Below are 22,936 nucleotides of genomic sequence, written 5' to 3'. Positions count from 1 at the left end.
GACCCGTGACTCTCCGGGCACCGTGTTCCACGCAGGAGGCCCAGAGGAGCCCCACAGCTGGCCTCTGAGCTGTCCCCCTCGGGCCACCAGACCCAGCTGTGATGCTTCCTGGCTCCTCGGATGCCCCGAGATTGGTTTCTCTCAGGGTCGAGGGCACAGCTTTAATGATGCTCAGAGACCCTGGGAGTCCAATGTCACAGAGAAGCACCACATCCAGTCACGGCCAGCGGGAGCCGCAAACCTGGCCAAGGGAGGGCCCACCTGCCACAGGTTTGGGGGGCTCCAGGGAGAAGAGCTGAATGGGTCCCCGCAACCCAAAAGAGAGCCTGGACGCTGGGCTGGGGGGCTAGCTCTTGTGGAAGGAACACTTCTCCAGACGGGGCAGCAAAACCAAAATTAAACACGGTGCCGTCCATCATCTCACCCCAAATACAGGGCAGGTCTTACACGCTCTTGGACCAGTGACTGGAAGGTGGCTCTGGACAGCTTTTCCTCCCAAAGAGTCATTTGAAAAGAACAACAGAAAACCCTGTGCCATTTCGAAGTGAAGCTCCTCTTCATGCCCCACTCACCCCTGTCCTGGGTGCGTACGTTTTTCACACCAATCACATCAAGAACAAGAGCTGCCATCGTCCCGATATAGAGGAGGGCAGATAGACTTTCAAAAGTCACAAGTTTAGGGGCACCTGGGGGCTCAGCAGTGGAGCATCTGCCGTTGGCTCAGGGCATGATCCCAGGGTCAGGGGATCGAGTCCCACATTGGGCTCCCTACATGAAGCTTGCATCTCCCTCTGCCTGTGTCTCTGTCTCTCTCTGTCTTCTGTGTCTCTCATGAATAAATAAAATCTTAAAAAAAAAAAAAAAGCTCACACCCAAGCAACATGCCCCCCATTTCTCTGGACCATGGTTTGCCAGTGGTGATCACATCCACCTTCTGTGCATGATCCTTCATGGGTGAGACAATGGATCGGGCTGTGAGGTCCCCTGTGGCCAAGACCACAGTGGGTGAGTGGGGGCACGGCTCGCCCCCACCCTGGGGTCCCCCCCAGGAGCTTTTCCGTTGCTGACACGTGCTCGCGCACACGTGTGTCGGTGCTGAGAGGCTGGGGTGCGCTCCTCCGAGCTGGCCTTCCGGGCGGGCCACGAAACACCTCGGGGAGAGCAAGACCGCATCTCTGATTCACCGTGGCTCAGAAGGCCCCGTTGTTGGGCCGTGAAAATGTACTGTTTTGGGTGACTTCAAGGAAGAATAGTCATTACAGATTTGCCCCCCGATTCAATTTTTCTACCCAATTATAATGAACATTTGCCACTGTTAAAAAGGTGTGTTCTTGCACAGCAAGGATGTACTTAAGCCACTGAATGGGACCCTCAACGGCTAAAATGGTAAATTGTATGCTATATACATTTAACCACAATAAAAAAGCCATTTTCTTTTGACATGGGGGCAGGACAGGATTCTGCGCAGAATATGTAAAGTGAAGCCTGTACTGGAGTCACTAGATTAGGTTCCTCACTAAATTGAGCGGTGCTTGCCTTTGCCCAGTCGCCTCCGACCTACCGGGCGGTCATTGCTACATCTAATGGGCGTTTCCCAAGCCCGGTCTTGCATCATGTCCCACCCTGTAGGCCCTTCCCTAGCTCCCCAGGTACCAGCCTATTTGGACTCTCCGCTGACTAGTCAGGCTATCGCCTCCCATCTTCCCCAACTGGTTCTTCTACCTCCACCCATTTAGTCCTCGTGTTACACGGTCCCTGGGTGATGTCAGTTATTATTCCCCGGCCCTTGACTGCTACCTGTATGTTCAGGACCCACGGATCCTGCTCCTGAACTTCTGAGTAGCCAACCACTTGCTAAATCAGCCCTCGGATATCCTGAAGGCACCACCAAGTCATCATATCTGAACTGCAGCCGTCATCTGCTCCCGCCAAGCCTGCCAGAGGAAGGCAGTGGTCAGGAGCTTCCAAATCTACAGGATTTGGAATCAGTGCCAGGGCTGCATCCCTTTGCCCTCCAGTTGGAGGGGAATCCATCCAGCTGTCCAAGCTGGTCACCTGCCCTCCCCCCACCCCCGTTCTTCGGTCAGCTAGGCTGTGGCCATGCCTCCTTATTTCTCCTTCCTTGTGGCCACGGTGTCGTGAGGCTCTTCTCCCTCACCTGCATCATGCAGCAGCCTCCCAGCCTTGAGCCTGGCCTTCCTCCTTGGTCTGCTCTCCTCTGCCACAGCCTGAGTGATCCCCCAAGGCGCACAACAGTTCGCCTGTCTTGCTTGAGACCCTTGGATAGCCTGGTGTTGTCCCAGGGTTGTGGAGGACAGGACCTCTGCACGCTGTCCCAGCCTCTGCCCCAAGCACGGGGCCCAGAATATACTAGGCTCTTTGGCTTCTGAGCACCCACTGCAAATAGCAAACACCCACTCTCCCTGACCTCACCAGGCTCACAGCTCAGGGGCTGCCTTCTGACACTCTCCCTTCAACCAGGCCTGTCCCTGCATCTTTACTCACTAACATCTGAGTGTCCTGGAGGGCAAGAAGTATGTGTGCCTCTGTGTGCTCAGCACCCGACAGTGCCCCGTAAGTGCTCAGGACATTCTCCTCCCCTGGCACCTAATAGGCCCTAGCATGTCTCCCGAGTGAATGTGTGAAGGAGAAAGCAGTCTTGTGTTTCCATCAACGTCACCAAAACCCAAAACATAAACTATCTAAAGCAGAGTTTATCTGGCATGGCACAGTCACATGATTCAGGGCTGAGTACACCTGGTTTCATGTCCCTCCAATGCTGAAGTTAAGCTTAGAACTCAAAAGCCAAATAAGTGGGGCCCCTGGGTGGCTCAGCAGTTGAGCATCTGCCTTTGGCTCAGGGCATGACCCCGGGGTCCTGGGATCGAGTCCCGCATCAGGCTCCCCGCAGGGAGCCTGCTTCTCCCTCTGCCTCTTTCTGTGTCTCTCATGAATGAATAAAATCTTAAAAAAATAAAAATGCCATAGAAGGTGCAGTAGAGACCAGTGGATTTCCATGTGGTTTTGTCCTTACTGTTACAGCAGTATTAAATGTTGTCATTTAGGATCCATTGGGGGTTTTTGTTGTTGCTTTCCATCCATCTTCCCCACAAACAGTTCCAGGAAGGGATCTCACAGCTCCATAGGATGTAATTTGAAGGCCCATGTGCCTTGACTTAAGAGACAAGGGAGACAGAAGCTTTCAGATAAAGCAATTTGTCACTGACGTGGAGTAGGTCCACGGCATATGGTCCGCCGTTGCTCAGATCTCCTGATTTCCAGATCTTTTTACCTCTCCTGCTAGTGTGGTGAACTGCTTTGTTTCAAAGGAAGCACCACTGAAATTCTATTCTGGGAAAAACCCAGTCCTGAAGGATGCGCATGGCTTTTGTAACACCCTCCACTACGTGGAAAAGGCATCCAAATAGTCTCATTTCAAAATGCCAGATATCAAAGTATCTGTTGTTTTTCCCTCCAATTTGGAGACAGGATTATCTTCAGCAAATTTAAAACATTAAAAAAAAAGTGCTCTGAGCATACTTATACATGTTGGCAACGTATACCTGCTGTCTTGCCCTAACATCTGGACGGAGGAACACGGGGTGCATGGGTTACAAGGATGGCACCGTGCCCCTCACTCTTCCTCTGAGTGAGACCCCATGTTCCATCTTGACGCCGGGGGGTGGGGGGTCCTCAGCGGTTAAGTATCTGCCTTCAGCCCAGGGCGTGATCCCGGGGTTCCGGGATCGACACCCGCCATCAGGCTCCCCACACAGAGCCTGCTTCTCCCTCTGCCTGTGTCTCTGCCTCCCTCTCTATGTCTCCCAAGAGTAAATAAATAGAATCTTAAAAAAAAAAAAAAAAAAAAAAAAAAGAGGCTTTGTCAAAGGCTTTTGGTAAACTCTGACTCATTTCCTTGGTTGAAAAAAAGCCATGTCAGTAGAGCCGGTCCCACCAGAAGAACGGGGTTCTGGCTCCGTCATGCTGCTCTGGGGAGGGCTCAGGAATCTGAAGACGGGGAGGACTGAGAGAGGAAAGACGAAGGCCAAGCACGCATTCTGTGCAAAACTGTCCCTTCACCCAAATGCAGTGCAAATATTTATTCCTCAGAAGAAGTGAACCAGAAGCCACTGGAAGCCACTAGTACTTGACGGTGGTAATCACCATTCTATTCATTCCATAGCTCAGCTGCTCGCTATGTGAAGAGTTCTGGTTCAGTCCTTTTTTTTTTTTTTTTTTTACTGTACAGCATGGCATTGATGCTTAACAACCCAGTTGATGGAAATATGTTCTGAGGAGTAATAGTTCAGAAAGACTTCAAGTCATAGAAATACGTGCAGTAGTGAGGAAGAGTCACCCTGCATCAGCACATTAGGAATTACTCAACCACTTGGGTGAGAGGCTAAAGCCATCAGTGTCGTGCGGGGCATAGAACATCACCCCGCCCAGAGCAAACTCAAGACCTTCCTGAGTCTCGTTGCCAATTAGACTTGGCTTCTGATTTTGCAAAATACTCAGTGACTTAGTCATCGGTGACATTTCTGGTCACTGCTTGATTATGTGTGAAAATTCATCCAGTGAAGCCAGTGGGGGCTTAAGGAGGGTCATTATAATGAGAACATGAAGCTTTGAGAGAAGTTTAAAAAACAACAACAACAACAACAGTTGTTCACTGTTGTTGGGTCCCAAAACAAAATTAAAGAAGTGATTGTTGGGATCCCTGGGTGGCGCAGCGGTTTAGTGCCTGCCTTTGGCCCAGGGCGCGATCCTGGAGACCTGGGATTGAATCCCACGTCGGGCTCCCAGTGCATGGAGCCTGCTTCTCCCTCTGCCTGTGTCTCTGCCTCTCTCTCTCTATCTGTGTGACTATCATAAATAAATAAAAATTAAAAAAAAATTCTCTTAAAAAAAAAAAAAAGAAGTGGTTGTTCATTTGCCCAAATTAAGATATGGTCTCTGCCCCCAGCAAAAAGTAGATCAGAGTCCATTATTTCAAATTTGGGTGGCAGTGGAGAGGGGGGCAGTGACTAGGGGAGGTTGTCAATGATGGGGAAGGGGGAAGATAGATCAAATGAAGAGAGAAACTAGAAAAAGTATTTATATTGGAAAAATCGGTCTCCCATAGGACTTAGTACATCTAACATCAAGTTAACTTAAAAGGCAACAATCTCTCATGTGCTTCTTTTGAAGAAGAACATACCCTCTGATGTTAGGTATCGTGTCAGCCTGTACCGAAAAGCGACTATTTCTTTAGTGGCTGATAAGGCTTCCTTTTCATAAACAAATAAGGAGACATGACCCACTGCTTCTTTTCTCCGCCTGTGGTTCCCCACCTTTTGCCCAGCAGAGTCAACATTTTCTCCCCCACTTTTTTTTCCCCTAGTCCCAAGGTAAACGGATGCAATTAAGCCACTGATGTAGCCTGAGTGTGTTTAATTATTTCGGTGTCTCCCGACGGCCTCGCGGGCAGATGGGAAGCACGACGGCATCCCTACACCACGCCATCCGCCTTCACGGGTTCTTCTTGTTCACGCCGGTGTGCACCCTGCTCCCATGTAAAGGCTCCTGGGGAAGATGCCAATAATCTCTATTTTATGTCCTAATTACACGACCATGTCTCCCTTTGATGACTCCAAGGAGACAAAAGTTTAAAGGAGAGCGTATCTAACTGCAATGTACCTTAGAAAAATTCCAAAGCAGGAAAAAAAAAAAAAAAAACCCTCCGGCAGCCTTGCACATAAAGCTGAAAACTTTCACAAGTCAGCAGCATTTCGCAAGACGAAGAGTCCACCCTCTCGGCAAGCTACACAAGAAACAAAATCTGCACAAATCATTACTTCCCCTACTTCCATTGCCAAGCACCTGCAGGACTTAAAGAAGGATACTCAGTTCTCTCCTGAGAAAACACAGGCCTTTCCAGCAGATGCATTAAGTGAGATTAAAACAACAGCAGCAACAAAAAAACCTTATGGTTGAAGGGGTTGGGGAACGGCAGGACCATTAAAAATGTATTTTCCAAATAATCAATGCCCCCAATTTAAAAAACTTTTCTTTAGAGTCAATAAATACTTGGACTCCGTGACCGGGGTTCTCAGTAATTTCCTTTAAGCCAAACCAGTTCCCGAGCTCTAACTAAGCGCATATACTACCCGCGTATGGAACATCAGCGTGCACGCTAGTTTGGAAATCCAGACCCAGCCTGCGCCCTAGGCCGGGAGCCGGCCTCTTCGCTTCTCAGCACCAGCCTCTGTCTTTGCCTAAAGCTGCCAGAGAGGTGGGCTCCTCTCGCCCAGCACGCCCCGCACCCTGCCCGAATCACAGTGCCCGCTACGACTTCATTTCCAGTTTCGATTGCCCTTGCCAGTCTCAGCTCTCCTGCCATTGGCCAACCTCTCCCTAATTTACACTTGAGCTTCAGTATCCCCTCAGTGAACCCCGAGTCCTCACTGGCTCCCTCTCGCTTTATTCTAACTTTGCTCTATCACATACTGCATCCGCTCAGGCCGTGGGTTGCTGGTTGGTACCCGGGAATCCTCGTTGCCGTGATGGTGGTCACGATGGTTGACTGGTAACCCCAACTTAAGAAAACATAATTATTTATTTATGCCCTAGTCTATTTCAGAAAGAAACGTAAGGCTCCTTGCACACACACGGGGGATAGAGTAGCCCTTGCATTATGGAAACAGGAAAATGGGACAAAGGAAAAATGAAAGGAGGAAAGTTCAGGTGAAATTAGGAGAGAAGCCTGAATTTAAAGCTCAGCTCATCAGGCTCATCACACACATGCCTGGATTAAATTCTAAGCTCTTGAGCTTCCTAGAGGCCAGTGAAGGACAGAGACTCACTCCTTTCAGTGGCTGAAATATTATGGCTCACAGGTCAAACCAGGCCCACTTTCTGTTTCGGTTAAGTAAAGTTTTATTGGCACACAGCCACGCCTGTTCATTTAGGTATGACTTATGGTTGCTTTTGCCATATGGCGGCGGAGTCCAGGGCTGCTACGGAGACCTGCAAAGTCTAAAGTGTTTAGTTTGCAGTAACGTTTGCAGAGGACCAGGTTCTGTGATTCTGTGCACACGGGAGCAGAGCAAAGCACCTTCCGAGGATAAGCACACTCTTTGACAGAGAACGCTCTAGGATAAAGCACTCGCTGTGCAATCCCGTGAAAACACATCTGTAGCTTCGTTTTCCGCAGTCAACCCAGCAAGGGGTTTCACGGGGCCGATGGCATGATGTCACAACACCTGCCAGCGAAACAGCCCTACGTGAGGCTAGAACAATACAGGCGAGGGGCAATTCTCTCCAGCTCTGGCTTAATTCAGGGAGAGTTGCAGAGGTGGCAAGTGCCATCACCCCCCTCCTTTACGCAGAGCAGACACGGCCAAGGACTCTGGGTGCCCTCTCCCAGGGAGCCCTGAAGCATCCTCCTTAGTGTTCTCTGCATTCTCTGGCAGCCGTGGCCAACCGCTAGCGGCTGGCATGCAAGGCAGGACTGCTCTGAGGCAGTTTTCCGTCAACACCCTGAGTCTGAGAAGCACCGAGCTGGTGACAAGGAGGTAATGCTCCTGCTACATTCCTGAGCGCAGCTCTTCTACTCATTCAATGTGCAGAGCCATCTCCACGAGTGGCATCTGCAAGGATGTGCTGGCCCCCTGCCATCCTGTGGGAACCAGGAGCCTCGTGAGGACAGCTGCCTGAGGGGCAAACCCATCAGGCCTTGCACATGTGTGGGGCAAGTCAGCTCTCCTCCAGAAAAGAGCATGGAAGCTGCTCCTCTGCACGCATGGACACAGGGCAAGGCCAAATAATGGCACTGGCATTGGGGACCTTCAAGCTCGCTGCCCGTGTTGTTTGTTCAGAGAAACAAAGCCTGCAAACAGCCATCACCCGGACCCGATGACCTTGAACTCACATAATCCTCAGGAATCCCTCCCTGCTGGACACAAGGGTCCTCAAATAAACACTAGTAAAGTGGAAATGGTGATTTATAAGAAAGTACGATTCGGTTCCAGGTTGGAAGAAGAAGACACAACCCCCAATTGTAGATGTGGAAGGACACATCTGTCACCTTCCCAAGCTCATTCCTGCTTTGTGACTCTGAAACGATGTTATAAATTGATTCTGAGTCTCAAACAGGCACATGTCTGAGAATCAGAGCGACTGGGCACTGTCTCCGTGTGTGACTCCTACCCCTGTTGTCAAAGAGGAAGAAGCAGGCAAAATACATTATAAATCATTTTATGTTATTCCTAACAGACATTTCCACCCAGTAGTGAAAAAGTATAAAACCAGAAATTAAGGGACGCTGGGTGGCTCAATGGTTGAGTGTCTACCTTCGGCTCAGGGCGTGACCCCAGGGTCCTGGGATCGAGTCCCTCTTGGGGCTCATTGCATGGAGCCTGCTTCTCCCTCTGCCTGGGTGTCTGCCTCCCTCTCTGCATCTCTCATGAATAAATAGAGTTTAAAAAAAAATCTAAAAAAATAAAAAAATAAAAATAAACAGAAAATAAGTAAAACTTCAGTGCCTAAAACTTCTCTCATGAATAAATAGGTTTTTAAAAATCTAGAAAAAAAAAAACCCCAAAAAAACAAATAAAAAAACCCAGAAAAATCAGTAAAACATCAGAGCCTAAAACCTCTGTCTTCACTGTGGGTTTGTGGCTATTTTGGTCAACACCAACGACCAGGAAATGAGATACAAGCACACCTGATGAGGGCATTAATACAGCCAACAGACACGTTCGATCAGTGGAGGAAACTTCTCTTTCCCCTAAAAAGGGCAGATGCTAACGCAGGCTGCCCGCTGCTCTCCGGGAACGGGGCAGAGGCTCCCGCGCAGAGCGCAGCAGGTGGCACGTGAGTGCAGCCAGCGTGGACTCGACTCGGCGTGACCGCAGGCAAAGGAAACAGGACAACCCGTGGGAGCGGTGGACCCCGAGCTGGGCCAGGCCGCAGCAGCCGGGCCTGGAAGCGCGGAGTGGGGGGAGCACCGAGCACCCCGGGGAACGCAGAGGCTGCACCTGGGCCGGGGTGCGGGTGGCGCCCCGGGGCCCCTGGAGCTGGCGCCTCCCAAAGCCCGCGGCCCCTCCCGTGACCTCCGGCCCGGAGCGTCCTGCAGGGGGGCTCCGACTTACGTAGTGCGTACAAGGTGAGGATTATTCCAGCCAGACAGAACCCTTCGAAGAACCTGAGGGTGCTGAACATGGTCACGTTCACGGACAGGGCCACGGTGAGTCCAAAGATCAGAATGAAGATGATGGAGAAGAGCAGCACAGGCCGCCGGCCGACCCTGCACACGGAGAGGGCGACAGTTAGGGGTGGTCGCCGCGGAGACGCTCGCCCCGGCGCCCACCCCGCGGGACGAGCAGCCCAGCAGGCTCTGCGGCCTCCAGGCCCAGCGACGCGGAGCCCGGGAAGGGCCCTTGGAGCAGGTTCAGCCCCAAAACCTCGCTTTGCATTCAAGGGGGCACAGGTCAAACAGTGTGGATAAGGGGGTGATTCAAGGCAAGAGTGACAGCATCATAACAGCTCCCCAAGCCCAGACCTCGGCACACCCAGACCTTGGAATCTGCTCCAGAGTCAGCTCGGGGAGCCAAGTCGCCTCGCGTCCTTTCTCTGGGCCGCTAACCAGTCCTACCTGAGCTCAGTGCGGCCCGTCAGTCGGGGCCCTGATGGCTCCTGGTCTCTTCCAACTACATGATGAGAAATACTTTTTAAGGGATCGCAGACTAAACCCAGAGAGTTTGAACAATAACTAAGGAGCATGGGCCTCAAAGTGAAGCCCCCACCCCTGCCCCGCCCCGGCAGGTAGCCACGGGGTTGGAAAGGACCCGGCCTACTGTGTTTCTGGAAAGGGCAGCGCGCATGCTAGGTTGGCGGGGGTTACAGAGGGGCTGGTGCAAGACTGGTGATGGTTAGGGGGCGATGCGCTTCGAGTGTGGCAGGCAGGACAGAAGGGGGGGGTCCCAGGGCAGGGGGTGTCACTAGTTCTCCATCCTTCCAGAGGTATCTTGTCATCTCTTGCTTCATCAACTCAGTAGGGAAAAAACAAACAAAAAAAAAACCAACCCCAACTCTCCATCACACAAATTAACATTACAAATTCAGTTTGAACTGGAAGGATAGCTCACAGAAAAATGGGAACAGGGGACTCTCTGCCAAGGGAAAAACCTCTGCACCTGGTACCCCAAATGCCTACAGAGCAGCTCAATGGCTCAGAGTGGCCCAGACATCCTTGTGACATTCTCGTGACAAAAACAGAAAGTAGATTCGTGGCCTAGGGCTGAGAATAAGAATAGAGAATGCCTGGAAGCGAACGAGAGACTTCCGTTTCAGGTGATGGAAATATTATAAACGTAGAGTGTGGTGATGGTCGTACGACTCTGTAAATAGACTAAAACTCACTGAATTACATGCTTGAAATGGGTGAGCTTTAGGGTATGTGAATTCTCTCTCAATAAAGCTGTTAAGAAAAAAGCAATTAGTAACGCATCTCTGTGTCCTGTGAAAGGAATGGATGCAATTTCAAGAAAATTTGGGGGAGGAAACTGCAGAGCACAATTTCTTTCATAAATTCTTAGTCACGCTGGTTTAATGTAATGAGGCCAGGACTATGAACTCAACGCCAATGCGAATCCACTCTCATCTGTGCTTTCACTAGGCACTGCTTCTCCTGACTGGTGCTGGGGCCATTAAGCCCTGGTCACTTAGGACCCTATAGGTAGTTTCATCCGAACCCAATTCACTTAAAGAAATCAATTTAAAAAAATTTATAAAATTTATAAAGAAATAAATTTAGGATATGGCTTGGCTGGCCTCGTGAAATGAGGAGAAGCAAAGATGAGATCTAACTTCTCAGTTATTTCCCATTCCTCATCTGTAAAATGGGGATAACTGTCTGACTTCACAGCATTACTGAGATCACTACGGGAGATGATGGATGTGGGCACGATGCCTGCCACAGAGCAAACGGTTAAATGTCTAGCTCGCATGATTCCTTCTTACATCTCTACAGTTTGGATGCCCACCAAGCAGGGTTTGCCCTGTTCTGCTACTTTAGAAAAGATCCTTGATTTTTTATTTTTAACTCGAAGAAACTATTCTAAATCTCTCCCTCCCAAATGGCTGCTAAGATCAGTAAGTAAAAATTATTTTTAGTCCCTATGGGGCAGATGTGACCTTTAAAAGCAGCCAGCGGGGATCCCTGGGTGGCACAGCGGTTTGGCTCCTGCCTTTGGCCAAGGGTGCGATCCTGGAGACCCGGGATCAAATCCCACATCGGGCTCCCAGTGCATGGAGCCTGCTTCTCCCTCTGCCTGTGTCTCTGCCTCTCTCTCTCTCTCTCTCTCTGCGACTATCATAAATAAATAAAAATTAAAAAAATAAAATAAAAAAAATAAAAGCAGCCAGCGCAGTCTTGAATACAGGCTCACCACTTAAGAGCGGACACCTTGGTCTCGAACGCAAGCTCTTGGGAAAGAGTATGCTTGTTCAGGTGAGCCTGGAGTCTTCTTTGGAGGAGGACCGGCTAATGCTGGCCGAGCGGGGTTGTTGGCAGGTGTGAATATGTGCAGGTGATGTAGCAAGTGTTCAACCAGTGTGATGATCATCGGAGTTTTAGTGCGAACTGGCTTCCTCCAGAGCAGAATGCCCTCGGAGATGACTGACAAAACCACACTCCTAAACCCGTAACACAGAGCTTGGATCTAAAGTGGGTGGAGTAGTGGCCCTCAGGGTTGTCCACGTCCTACTCCTCAGAACCTGGGAGTATGTCACCTTTTATGGGCAAAGGGGGCTCTGCAGATGCGATTAAGGTTAAAGACCCTGAGACCAGGTGATGATTCAGGTGGATCCAATCTCCAGTACCTGGAGACCCTCTTCTGACTTCAGGGAGCAGAGAGAGGCGGTGTGAGCAGGACCCAAATGCCACTGCTGGCTTTGAGGCTAGGAGAGGGGCTGCGAGCCAAGGAATACGGGCGGTTGCTGGAAGCTGGAAATAGCACAGGAAAGGATCCCTTCCTGAAGCCTCCAGAAAGACCACCCTGCCCGCACCTTGACTCTAGCCTAGTGTGAACTGCACAACTGCAAGTTCATTAACTTAAGCCACCGAGTGTGTGTTAATTCGTCACGGCAGCCGTAGAGAAATAACACAGGGTCTCACCAGGAAACAGATGGCCCACTCAGAGTGATTTGAGGAGATTTTAATAAAGGGATTGATTGCAAAAGGCTGGGCAAGCTGTGAGAGAAACCGTGGGACTGGCCACAGGAGGGGTGTTGGGGGGAGGATGGTCTGGGAACCCAGGGAGAGAGGTGCTGTGTGGAGGGGCCCCTAGCGAGAGGGAGGCAGCCAGCCCCTGCAGGCCCTGTGGAAGCCCAGTTTGGCGCAAAACCCCGACCCCCTTACTCTGGTCTCTCTCTTAGACCTCCAGCTGGTGCTCTGTCCCTGGGCCCGGGCTTGGCCAGGAGCGAGAGGGCAAGGGGTCCTCTGGGGCAGTCTAGAAAGGCCAGGGCCCAGGGCCAGCTGGAGAGGATGCAGAGGGGTTCTGGAGGGAGCAGCGCACACCATCCAGAACAGAACCAACACCGAGGCAAGGGAGCTCATCCCGCCAGAGCGCTCCCTGGGCTGCTCCCTCTCAAACATCTCAACTAACACGTCACAGGGCAGGAGTATATCCCCAAACAGGGCTTGTGTGGAAGAAAGGTGATTTTTTTTAAAGAAAAAAGTGTCCTGGGGCACCTGGCTGGCTCAGCCAATAGAGCACGAATGTGGATCTCAGGGCCATGAGTTTGAGCCCCATGCTGGTGCAGACATTAGTTTTTAAAAATTAAATAAAAAAGTGTTATTGCTAAAGTTTCATTATATGCTGACTTCGGTTTTAAAAAGCTCAACCTAGGGGATCCCTGGGTGGCTCAGCAGTTTAGCGCCTGCCTTCTGCCCAGGGCCTGATCCTGGAGACCCGGGATCGAGTCCCACGTCGGGCTCCCTGCATGGAACCTGCTTCTCCCTCCTCCTGTGTCTGTCTCTGCCTCGAATGAATGAATGAATGAATGAATGAATAAATAAATAAATAAATAAATAAATAATATTAAAAAAATAAAAAGCTCAACCTGTGACTTGATCAACTTCCCCATGCAGCCATGAAATGGGTGCAAATAGCTGTGAAGTTTGGAGTTCCCTCTAGATGTGCTTATTTCCCTTTCAGCAAGGCTCTAGCAAGGAGAAAGGGCCAAAAATAAAGGAATAAATCCAGGGTGGAAAACACCAAACTTTCAAACTAGAACTGAGGTCCACTCAAGAGGTTCAAAAACCGAGGCACAAGGCGGCCTGGCCTGCCTCCCTGGGTGCCCCTGCCCACGCACTGCGGACTGTGGAAAAGCAGCCGCAGAGCTGTGGCTTTCCAACACCAGACTCTGGGCACTTGCAGAGGAAGCCCTCCAAGCTCCTCTGTCTTTTGTCCCCAGGCCTGGGGGGTGACCAGGTATGTGCAAGAAGCAAGAAATTACAAAAAGCAGCTTCTAAGCACTTTAAACCATTACAGACTGATCTATTCACCGAAGGCCAGATTTACTTTCCTGATTGTGTCTCTGAATAAGGACCCTAAAAACCTCACCCAAGTCTGCCTTTTTTTTTTTTTTTTAAGAAAGAAGTGACATGGATTATATGATTATATCCTTACCACCTATTCCAATGTAGAATATTGGGTATTTCAGATTAGTGTAGTTTACTCTGAAAACCTATATAAGCTCAAGCATTTCGTTAAAAAAAAAAACAAAACCCTACACTCTCCCTACTTCCCCACTTCACTCCCTGGCTCCCTGCCAAAAAAAAAAAAAAAACAAAAAACAAAACAAAACAAAACAAAAACAAACAACAAAAAACCCTCAAGGGGGCCCTGGTATAGGTTTTCAGGGGTCACTGACAGCTTCTCCATCACTGCTCCCAGGGAATGTGTCCTTAAGAAGAAGCATTTACAAAGGATGATTAAGCAAATTCTGAACACGCAGGAAATCACTTACGCGTGAATACAAAGCAACTCGCAAATAGATGTTTGCTTTCGGGAAGAAATTTCCAGAACTTGAAAGTGGTTTCAGAACCCCTCTGGGCCCCCCTGCCTGCCGCCCCCAGGCTCTTGCCAGAGTGCCTCGACCAGCTTTGTCAGCTAACCAGGGGACAGGGGGCAACGCAGAGCAAAGCCACCGATGGAAGGAGTTTGCTCCATATCACTCTTGGCTATTATGACATTGGGTCAAGATGTTCTTATTCACAAAAAGTTTCCTTAAAGATAAAAGAACACCAAGGTGTGCGTGTGTGTGGGGGGAGGGGCGGACAACTACCCCACATACCTCTCAACTTGGCAGCCCTGGTACTAGAAAACCACGTCCACGCCGGGGCACTGGGCTCCCTGCTCCGATGTGAGCTGTGACCTTGTGACCACAGGGCCCCTTGAATAAAAGTGCTGTGACGCAGTCACTCGTGAGGAGGCAGGCTCTGGAGCCACTGGGCTTGGGTTCAAATGTGGACTCACCAACGTAAAGCTGAGTCAACCTGGGGATTTTACTTAGACATCTGGGCTTCTGCTTTTCCACTGTAAACAGATACTAAACAGTACCTACCTAACGGGGTGCTGGGAGGATGGGGCATGCTGATGTGGGGCAGCGGTCAGCACGGTGCTTGGCAACCACAGTCCATCAGTGTGAGTTAGGGGCTGATATCGTTGCCATCATGATTATTATTACTATGATTCTCTCCAGGGCCTCTCTCCGTCTTTCTAACCTTGTGGCTTTATCATGAACCACACACTTCGCTCCAGGAAGCGAAGGACTAGGAACCCCTTACCCACCCACGTCTGAACACCGCGTCTTCATTCTCCCCTCTGGCCACCACCCATCCTCTGCCTGCAGTAAGCATCCGCTATGCAAATGCTGCCCACTTGCCAAGGTCTAGCTCCCCACGGACCCTGCAGAGGCATCTCCTGGCCAAGCCAGCTACGGGACTGTGCCTCTCTGAAATCTGTGGAGTTCTGAGATGCCCATCGGCACAGCCCTACCCGTTCAGTTCGTGTGGGTAGGATCCCTAGCTCCTCCTCTTCCTGATTTTGGATGCATCTCGTACCTCTACCTCCTGGGGCCCAGCCCACAGAGCCCTGAACCTCTGCCCTCCAGCTCTTCCCGACTAAACAACAAACATCAGGAGCAGATGGGACTGTAGGTCACGTGCAGGTTTTGCTAGATTCTAGCAGCTGGAACATTGCAATGAATTTAAATTCTCACTTCAAATATTCTGTTATTCTGTCATCTGCACTGGCCAATCCTTTTAGTTCTGAATTGTCCAGGTGACAGCTTCGGCCCTCTGTGCCAGCACCAACACCGGGGCTGAGAAAAGACTCGGTAACAGTAAGCTAACACTGGCCACTCTTCTGCAGCCAGCAAAGGCTTGCTGTGGCTTCCAAAGGTTCGTGCACTGGGCACGTTGGTACTCACCAGTCGGCAATGCATCCAGTTATTAGGTAGCCAAAGATTAATCCAACCAGTAAGGAGAACTTAGCGATATGGACCTTCCAGGCATTATCACACACAAGATCCCACTAGAGGGGGCAAATAGAAAATAAATCAGAGAGAAACATATACAGATGCCAGTTGTAGTTAATCACAAGGATAATACAGTCACTACGGTAAGGTGCAGGACGCCGTCTGTGGCACCAAGTCACACACACCATTAAGATTCCCTTCAGTGTGTTTGGAAATCCAACAACGAGAGAGAGAATTTGCCCACAAAAGGCAGCATAACATTGTAGTCTGGGACAGTTTTATAAAAGTCTGAGGGAGTAGCCCAGGAAATGTGGGGGCGTGTGTCCCTCTGCACCAGCCACCACGGGGACCGTAAGGAGGCCGGGCGGTCCTCATCGCCGGCACCCGGTCCCACCCGCGGAGCTGTCACGCGCCCGCAGAAGGGAAGGCCCCGCCAACTCCTCAAACAGGGCACCATGACACGAGGCAATTCAAAGCAGCCTCTGTGTTTGCATCCCCAAGACCTCCCCCGCGCTTCGTAAGTAGTCTTAAAAATAGAGCTAATAGTTAATGTCGAAATGCCACCTAATAAAGCATTCTGATTTTTTCCCCCTTGGAAATATCCCTTCTGTGTCCCCCATTCCGTTCCAAAGGGACCTGCTCCACCTGGAGGGGAAGCCAATCGATTAGTAAATACAACACTGAGACTCTTTTTACAATTCCGTTTTATTATTCAATAAAAAAAAAAATAAAACAAGTCTCCAAATTTTTTTGTCCTTTTGCAGAAGCAGGAGACAAACCCACGTTTGTTCCCTGGAAGCGATGTGTGTCCAAGTGGAAGACATGTGAGGACGTGGCGCTCAAGTCTACACGCAGCTTCTATGTGGGCTTCAGGAGCAAACCGGCAGGGCCTCGGCCGGTGATGCCATGAAGACCGCACCCCCCACCCCACCTCACCCCGCTGGACGCCCTCCTGCTGGCTGAAAGAAGTGGCTAAAGAACCTCAGGTCAGTGGAGGTGGAGAGACGCACCAGGAGGTAGGGGAGTTGGAAATGTCAGAAGTTCTGGAAGCAGAAGCGGGATTTGTTGGGGTGAAACCTGATCTTAGCTTTGTCTTACTATGTCCCCCTGCGCCCTTGTCTGCCCATCTTGGGACCCACAGTAGAATGCAAGGGGGTCCTTACAAGGCATTGAAGCTCGGGTCCTGCCCCATTTCCAAACTTCTGGTCAGGGTGATGGAGCCCCCCACCCTGGGAAGGGGTGCCCTTAGCTGTGTGTGGGTCTCCACTTCATGGGCTTTGGGAAACACCAGGCTTCTGCACCTGCCGTTGGGGACTGAAGTGCCTGGCCTGAGCGCAGCAGGAAGGCAGCCGCCTGTCCCACCGTTCCCTGGACTCCTCGGGACACACATTTGCTCACTGATGCCCCCAAGGCACGTTTGACTTTCCAGATTCCAGAGACTTGGGGAAATGACTCCTCTACTGATCTGCTTCCAGAGTGATGTCCAATGCCAGGCTCAGGAAGAAAGGGAAGCACAGACCCCACGGGGCCTGGTCAACAATGGGCGGTTTGGGTTTGGTTCTTGTCAAGATCATGTGTTTGGGGACGGGCGCTGCCGGTGTCACAGATCTCATCGTTAAGAATTCAGAGACAGGAGCTCTTTAGGAGGTGAACATCCTCCTGTGTCTGTTCCAGCGGTTCTCAAAATGTGCTCCAGCAGCCAGCAGCCTCGGCATCACCTGGGAACAGGTCGGAAATACAATTTCTTGGGCTGCGTCCCAGACCCGCTGAAGTGAATGTAATTTGCAAGCCTTCTAGGCCATTCTGAGGCCTGCTCAAGTCTGAGAACCAGTGGCCAGCCCTGTCCCGCCGTTTCCCTCTCATTTTGAAGACGATGAATGAGCTTTGCAGTCCTGGGCTGGGGTTCAACCAACCCACCAAGAGTCGGGAGCGGCCAGATGCTACACGAAGCATGCACAACAGGCCTGTCCGTTATTTTGTACTGCAGAGGCAGGACTGAAAAACCAGACTGTATGTGCGCTTTTGGAGGCAACTCTGGAAAACCAACATCCATGTATATATTGTTTTCTAGGAGTAAATATATTTTTAATAATAAAAAAATACCACCCTGCGAGGTACAGCCCGGCTTCAGAAATGCAGGTCCTGCTTTCTCGTGTGAGTTACAGCGTCAGAACTAACTGCATGTGCAATATTCTGCTTCCCCTGCCAGGTTCCTACATTCTGAAGCCATTTCTGAGTCGATTTCTCTCCTCTCTGCCCAGCCCAGGACCCTGCCCACAAAGTAATCAGTTCCAAGAGTAAGAGCTACGTCTCTAAGCGCATCTGGCTAATCTGAAGAAGAGGTGCTGACAACACCAACACCTGTAATCATTAGGACCCCAATCACATCACACGGTCCCGCGCCTCCGCCTGGCACATTCTTGGCAGGAGAGTGACCTGGTCCCCTGGCTGCTGCGGAGGAGGAGGGCACCAGCTGCTGGCTCAGTGGCGGTGGCGAACCACCACCCTCTCTCGTCTCCACCCAGACTTCCCATTGATGAGTTTATTTGAGGTTAAGAGATGCAAAAGAGCACATTATGCTGAGATTCGATGGCCAGGAGACAAAAGAGATTTTAATAAAAGCATTCAGGGAGACGGGGAAATGCTGATGCTGCTGTGAACTCAGCCACGTGAGTGATAACCACACCTGACCTTGGGCAGCCACGACTCAATTTAGTTGCTACCTCATACGACGTCCTGCGGTCACCTCAATGCACAACTTCTATCAATTAACAATGCTGAGCACTGGGTGTTATGCTATATGTTGGCAAATTGAACTCCAATAAAAAAAAATAACAATGCTGAGAAAACAGATGAGAGAGACAGACAGCACTGTTCCCACGGCTGGTGAGGAAAGGAAGCTGGGCCAGAAGTATCTGCGGGCACTGTTGTCCTCAGCTGGCGGGGAGGGGGGCCCAGGACGGGGCAGCCAGTGGGGGCTCCAGCGTCTCAATCGGGCACAAGAAGAGAAAACATCTCTGACTCAACAAGCTAACAAACTAACTCTAGACTCCGCAAGATAAGGTTCCTCGTGCCTGGGGATCTGTCTGTAACACCACCCTTGGTGTTACACCCAAGGTACACATTGTACACCCTCAACGTGCCTTGAGGCACATTCTAGAAGCTGGGGAGAGTGGGGCCAGAGCGATCCACTGTGATGACATCCCTCTGACTTCCACTTCGTGTATTGATCAAAAATGAACTGGGAAGACAAAATATGTTCAGACCTGGTAATATCTCCAAAAGAGTTTCAGAAGTATGAGGAAGCCTTGAGATCACCCTCGCTCTTGAAATTTGTTCCCGCCACTCTTGATAAGATACAGCTACTGGTCATTTTGCTAAGCAAGACTGAGAGACTTAAAAAAAATCTAAAGTGTACAAAACCAGGACACTACGCCTGCCTCTCCACCCTTTGCACACCATCAAATCAATCATCAAGTCCAGAGGGTTCTCCCTTTCAAACATATCCTGCACCTGTCCCCATACTCCATCTTGACTACAGGCGATCTGACTTATCTGGACACGCCAGGGAGGCACTCATCATCCTGGTGCATGTTCCACAGGGTGAGCTAGAAGGCTAAAAACAAACCACTTCCGGACTCCCTTCCAGCTAAGGATTTGAATGTGACTTAGGTTCCGTCAATCAGTTGCACAGCCCAAAATAACTTGTAGTACACAAGCTAGATCTCAGTTTTGGGGATGACTTGAATCAGTGTTCAGTGAGGAATACACGGGACATCCACTTTGCTGTTCAGAGCTGGCGGTGGTTGGTCTGGAGGAGGCTCAGGTGTGATCTTGAACCAGCAGTTGGACGGTGACCTCCTGACTCCCTAGCTTCCTCCCTGTGACCCGGCCCCCTGGGCAGGCTAGTTCTACGGAGTTGTTTTAGGAAATCTTCTGGAGGCCCAGCCTACAGCTGCTCCTGCATTTCAGGGAATACTGTTTCCCCATATTCAATCCCTGTCTCCTTAAACACTTAGTTTCTGTTGTCTGCAAGTTAAACCCTAGTTTCTGATGAAACTTCCTTGGGATGGAGTTTGCAGGGTAAGAACAGGATGTAGGCCACACCACCATCCTCTCTTCCAGAACTAATACAAGCATCTCTGTGCATTAACTCTGGCTTCCCTCAAATCCATTCCCCACAGAACAATGAAAACAATCCTCTAATTAAACATGTTAACACTTCATCAGCAGGTTTAACACAACCACAAAAGTGCTAAAGTCATGGCCCCATTTCATAATCTTAGGCTTGCTTTCTTTGCCATTGTCCCAAGACCAGCGACATTCTATGGTGAGGCCACGTGACACTTGCTAGCCATGACTAAATGGTGAGACAGATGACCCTAAAAAGTGGTCTCAATTTTAGCTGCACATGTTGTTTCCAAAAAAAAAAAAAAAAAAAAGGGCAGAAGTTATGGAAAATCTGGCAGACTTTTTTTTTTTTTTTTTTTACCTATACATTTCAAGGATAAGCTAAAAGAAATAAAATTTACATTACTTTCCAAGGAATGATCTAACTGCTTGACTTGCCAGAGTAGATAAATACTCCTCAAGGAAACTAATGAAATTTCTAAAGAAGATGCAAAATAAATGGGACATAAGGAAAACAATCCCATTTTCAGTAATAAATCCTACGATAAAGCAAATGTAAAACAGGAACATAACTATATTGGAAGAAAACAGATAACTTATCCAATTTTGACGCAGAGATAAAATCCCTAAAGATAAGAACTAAGGGGAGAAACAGTTTACCTCTTACTATTTAATGACTATTCATTTAAATTATTATTTAAATTATGTGAATTTTGCTTAAACTATTTATTTAACTTATTGTTTAAGACTTCCATGCGTTAGGGACACGTCAGTGGCGCAGTCGGTGAAGTGTCTAACTCAATTCTACTAATGAAAATCAAAGCACAATATTTTGTTTTCCAAAAAAAAAAAAAAGTTTTTTTTCCTAAATTGGCCAAAGATGTAGGAGACCCACAGAGGCACAAATCCGTACTGGGAGTGTAAACTAGACACTGTGTTTCTGGAAGGCAATTTAACAATACACATCACATTACTTCAAACAGCGTACACTCTTTATCCCAACAACTCCCTTTCTTGGAACTTTCTCCAAGGACATTATCAGAGATGCCCCACAGAGATCCCAGTGCCAATGATGTTCACTGGTTGTTAACTTATAAGAATAAAAAGCAGGAATTTGACTAAATGTGTAGTGATACTGTACAGCCATTAAAATTTTTGCTTTTGATATACACAATGAAATATTACTCCACTATAAAAAAGAATGAGCTCTTGCCATTTGTGACAACAGAGATGGACCTAGAGGATCTCATATCAAGTGAAATAAGTCAGACCAAAGAAAGACAAATATCATATAATTTCACTTATATGTGGAATCTAAATACAAAACAGATGAATGAACAAACAGACACATGCAAAAACAGACCCATAAGTACAGAGAACAAAGTGGTGGTTGCCAGAGGGGATGTGGGTGGGGGGATGGGTAAAATTACGGAACGGGGATTCAGAGGTACAGACCTCCAGGTAGACAATAAATAAATCACGTAAAGGAAAAGTACAGCATAAGGAATAGAGCCAATAATATCATAATAATGGTGTATGATGATGGTAACTTTACTCATGGTGATGAGCACTGAGTAATGTACAGACTTGCTGAATCACCACGTTGCACTCTGAAGCCAATATAACACTGTATGTCAACTATACTTCAATTAAAGCAAAATTTGCCTTTGGAAATTAATGACTGAGAAAAACGCTCATGATGTTAATGGTATGAGAAAACCTCAGAATTAAAAAACTGCCAGTGAATAGAAGAGACATTTAGGTACACAGGGGAAATTATTAGAAAGTATTCCAAACTCTTCAAAGTGATCATTTCTGGAGGGTTGAATTAAAACTGAGTTTTATTTTTACTTATTTATTTTTTAAAGAGAGGTATTTTCTTTTTCTTTTTAATTAATTTATTTGACAGAGAGAGAGAGAGAGAGAGAGACAGATGGAGAGGGAAAGAGAATCTCAAGCAGACTCCCCACTAAACGAGGAGCCTGACATGGGGTTCGAGCTCATGACCTTGAGATCATGACCTGAACCAAAAGCAAGAGTCAGCCACTAACCGACAGAGCTACCCAGGCACCCCAAGACTGGAGTTTTATCTTTTGATTTCATATTTTTCTGGACTTTTTCAAATTTTCTACAATTGACCTATGTATCTTATAATGAGAGAAAAGATATGGGTAAATATGCCGTAAACTCCCACGGTGAAAAGTGGAACTGGTGGTAGTGAGGGTAAGACAAAAATCTTTAAAGATTAAAATTAACACCCAAAAAACCTTGCCACCTTTTCAGGGATATGCATTTTAACACAACCTAAGAACTGAAGCCTTAGAGGAAGCTTGTTTGGAACCTGACTTGAAGCAAACCAGATCTTCAGACTCTGAAGTTTACTCATGTTAACGCTCATTGACTAAAGCAAAAAACATTTCTTAGAAATGGGAAAAAAAGAAAATTTCCCCCCAAGTGTCATCTCTTGTAGTGGAGATCCCCCTTTGAGCTGACTCTGTTGGAAACCACACGCTTTCACCAATCCTCCCATCAGGCCTCTGTTCTAAACCTGAGGACAGTCATTTGAGATAAAAGGAAACATTTCTGCTCAGCACTGCAAAGGGGATAATGCCACTTAAAATTTCAGAAGCTTAAACAAACCTCCTGAGTTATAGGAATTAGAGAAATATAGGGTGAGCATTCGTCTGCCACAGTCGCTCCCTGCAAGGTGGCATTTCAGCGGCCTCTCATGAACCACTGTTTTCTCTACCACGGACTGGCCATCTCCACGTTTCTTCACTGGAAACCACAGAAATGGTACACACACACACACACACACACACACACACACATCCACTCGCAAGATTAGCAGGGATGGACAGAAGAAAACAGCCCGCGTGAGCTAGACTGATAAAGCACAGCAGCTACAATGAGCTTTTCCATGTTTAGGCAGCCTAGGCCATCCTGTGTTTTTAAACATAAATATTTTTTAATCTAGCAGTACGTGGATTTTTTTTTTCCTAAAAGATTCCAGCAAAATTCAAGATACACTGCATGTTTTGAAAACCCCGAACTGCTCTCTGCTTTTTGCCTCTAAGCTCATCCTCCAATTTTAGGAGATTCACTGTCAACAGTAGCCAACACCACTGCCAATTAAAGCTGGCATCCTTGCAAACTTCCTTAAATGACATAATGGATGCCCTTGCCAGGTACTCTGGGAGAATTTTTTTTTTTTTTTTTTAGTTTTGTTTCTCTGTTTTTCATTAATTCCTACTCAAATTGCTCTTCAACTTTTTTT

General features: G+C 48.6%; 1 protein-coding gene across 7 annotated transcripts in view; it reads right to left on the bottom strand.

The window, feature by feature from the left end:
* The window catches only part of SLC22A23 (solute carrier family 22 member 23), a 163,108-nt gene that overhangs the window by 112,071 nt on the left and 28,101 nt on the right, over window positions 1-22,936 (bottom strand). For 5 of the 7 annotated variants that reach the window (XM_041771626.1, XM_041771628.1, XM_041771629.1 and 2 more), the window contains exons 2-3: window positions 15,481-15,584; window positions 9,135-9,289 (exon numbers count right to left, since the gene is read on the bottom strand). In XM_041771626.1, coding sequence (XP_041627560.1) covers window positions 9,135-9,289; window positions 15,481-15,584 — 259 coding nt within the window. Of the gene's footprint in view, window positions 1-4,871; window positions 5,566-5,590; window positions 7,245-9,134; window positions 9,290-15,480; window positions 15,585-22,936 lie in introns of those variants that run through there. The other 2 variants (XM_041771627.1, XM_041771625.1) reach the window with 2 other exon arrangements.

Source organism: Vulpes lagopus, chromosome 10 (assembly GCF_018345385.1).
Source record: "Vulpes lagopus strain Blue_001 chromosome 10, ASM1834538v1, whole genome shotgun sequence".
Classification (NCBI taxonomy): Eukaryota; Metazoa; Chordata; class Mammalia; order Carnivora; family Canidae; genus Vulpes; species Vulpes lagopus.
The sequence above is the reverse complement of the archived record's forward strand: the minus strand, read 5'-3'. Positions and strand labels throughout refer to the sequence as shown.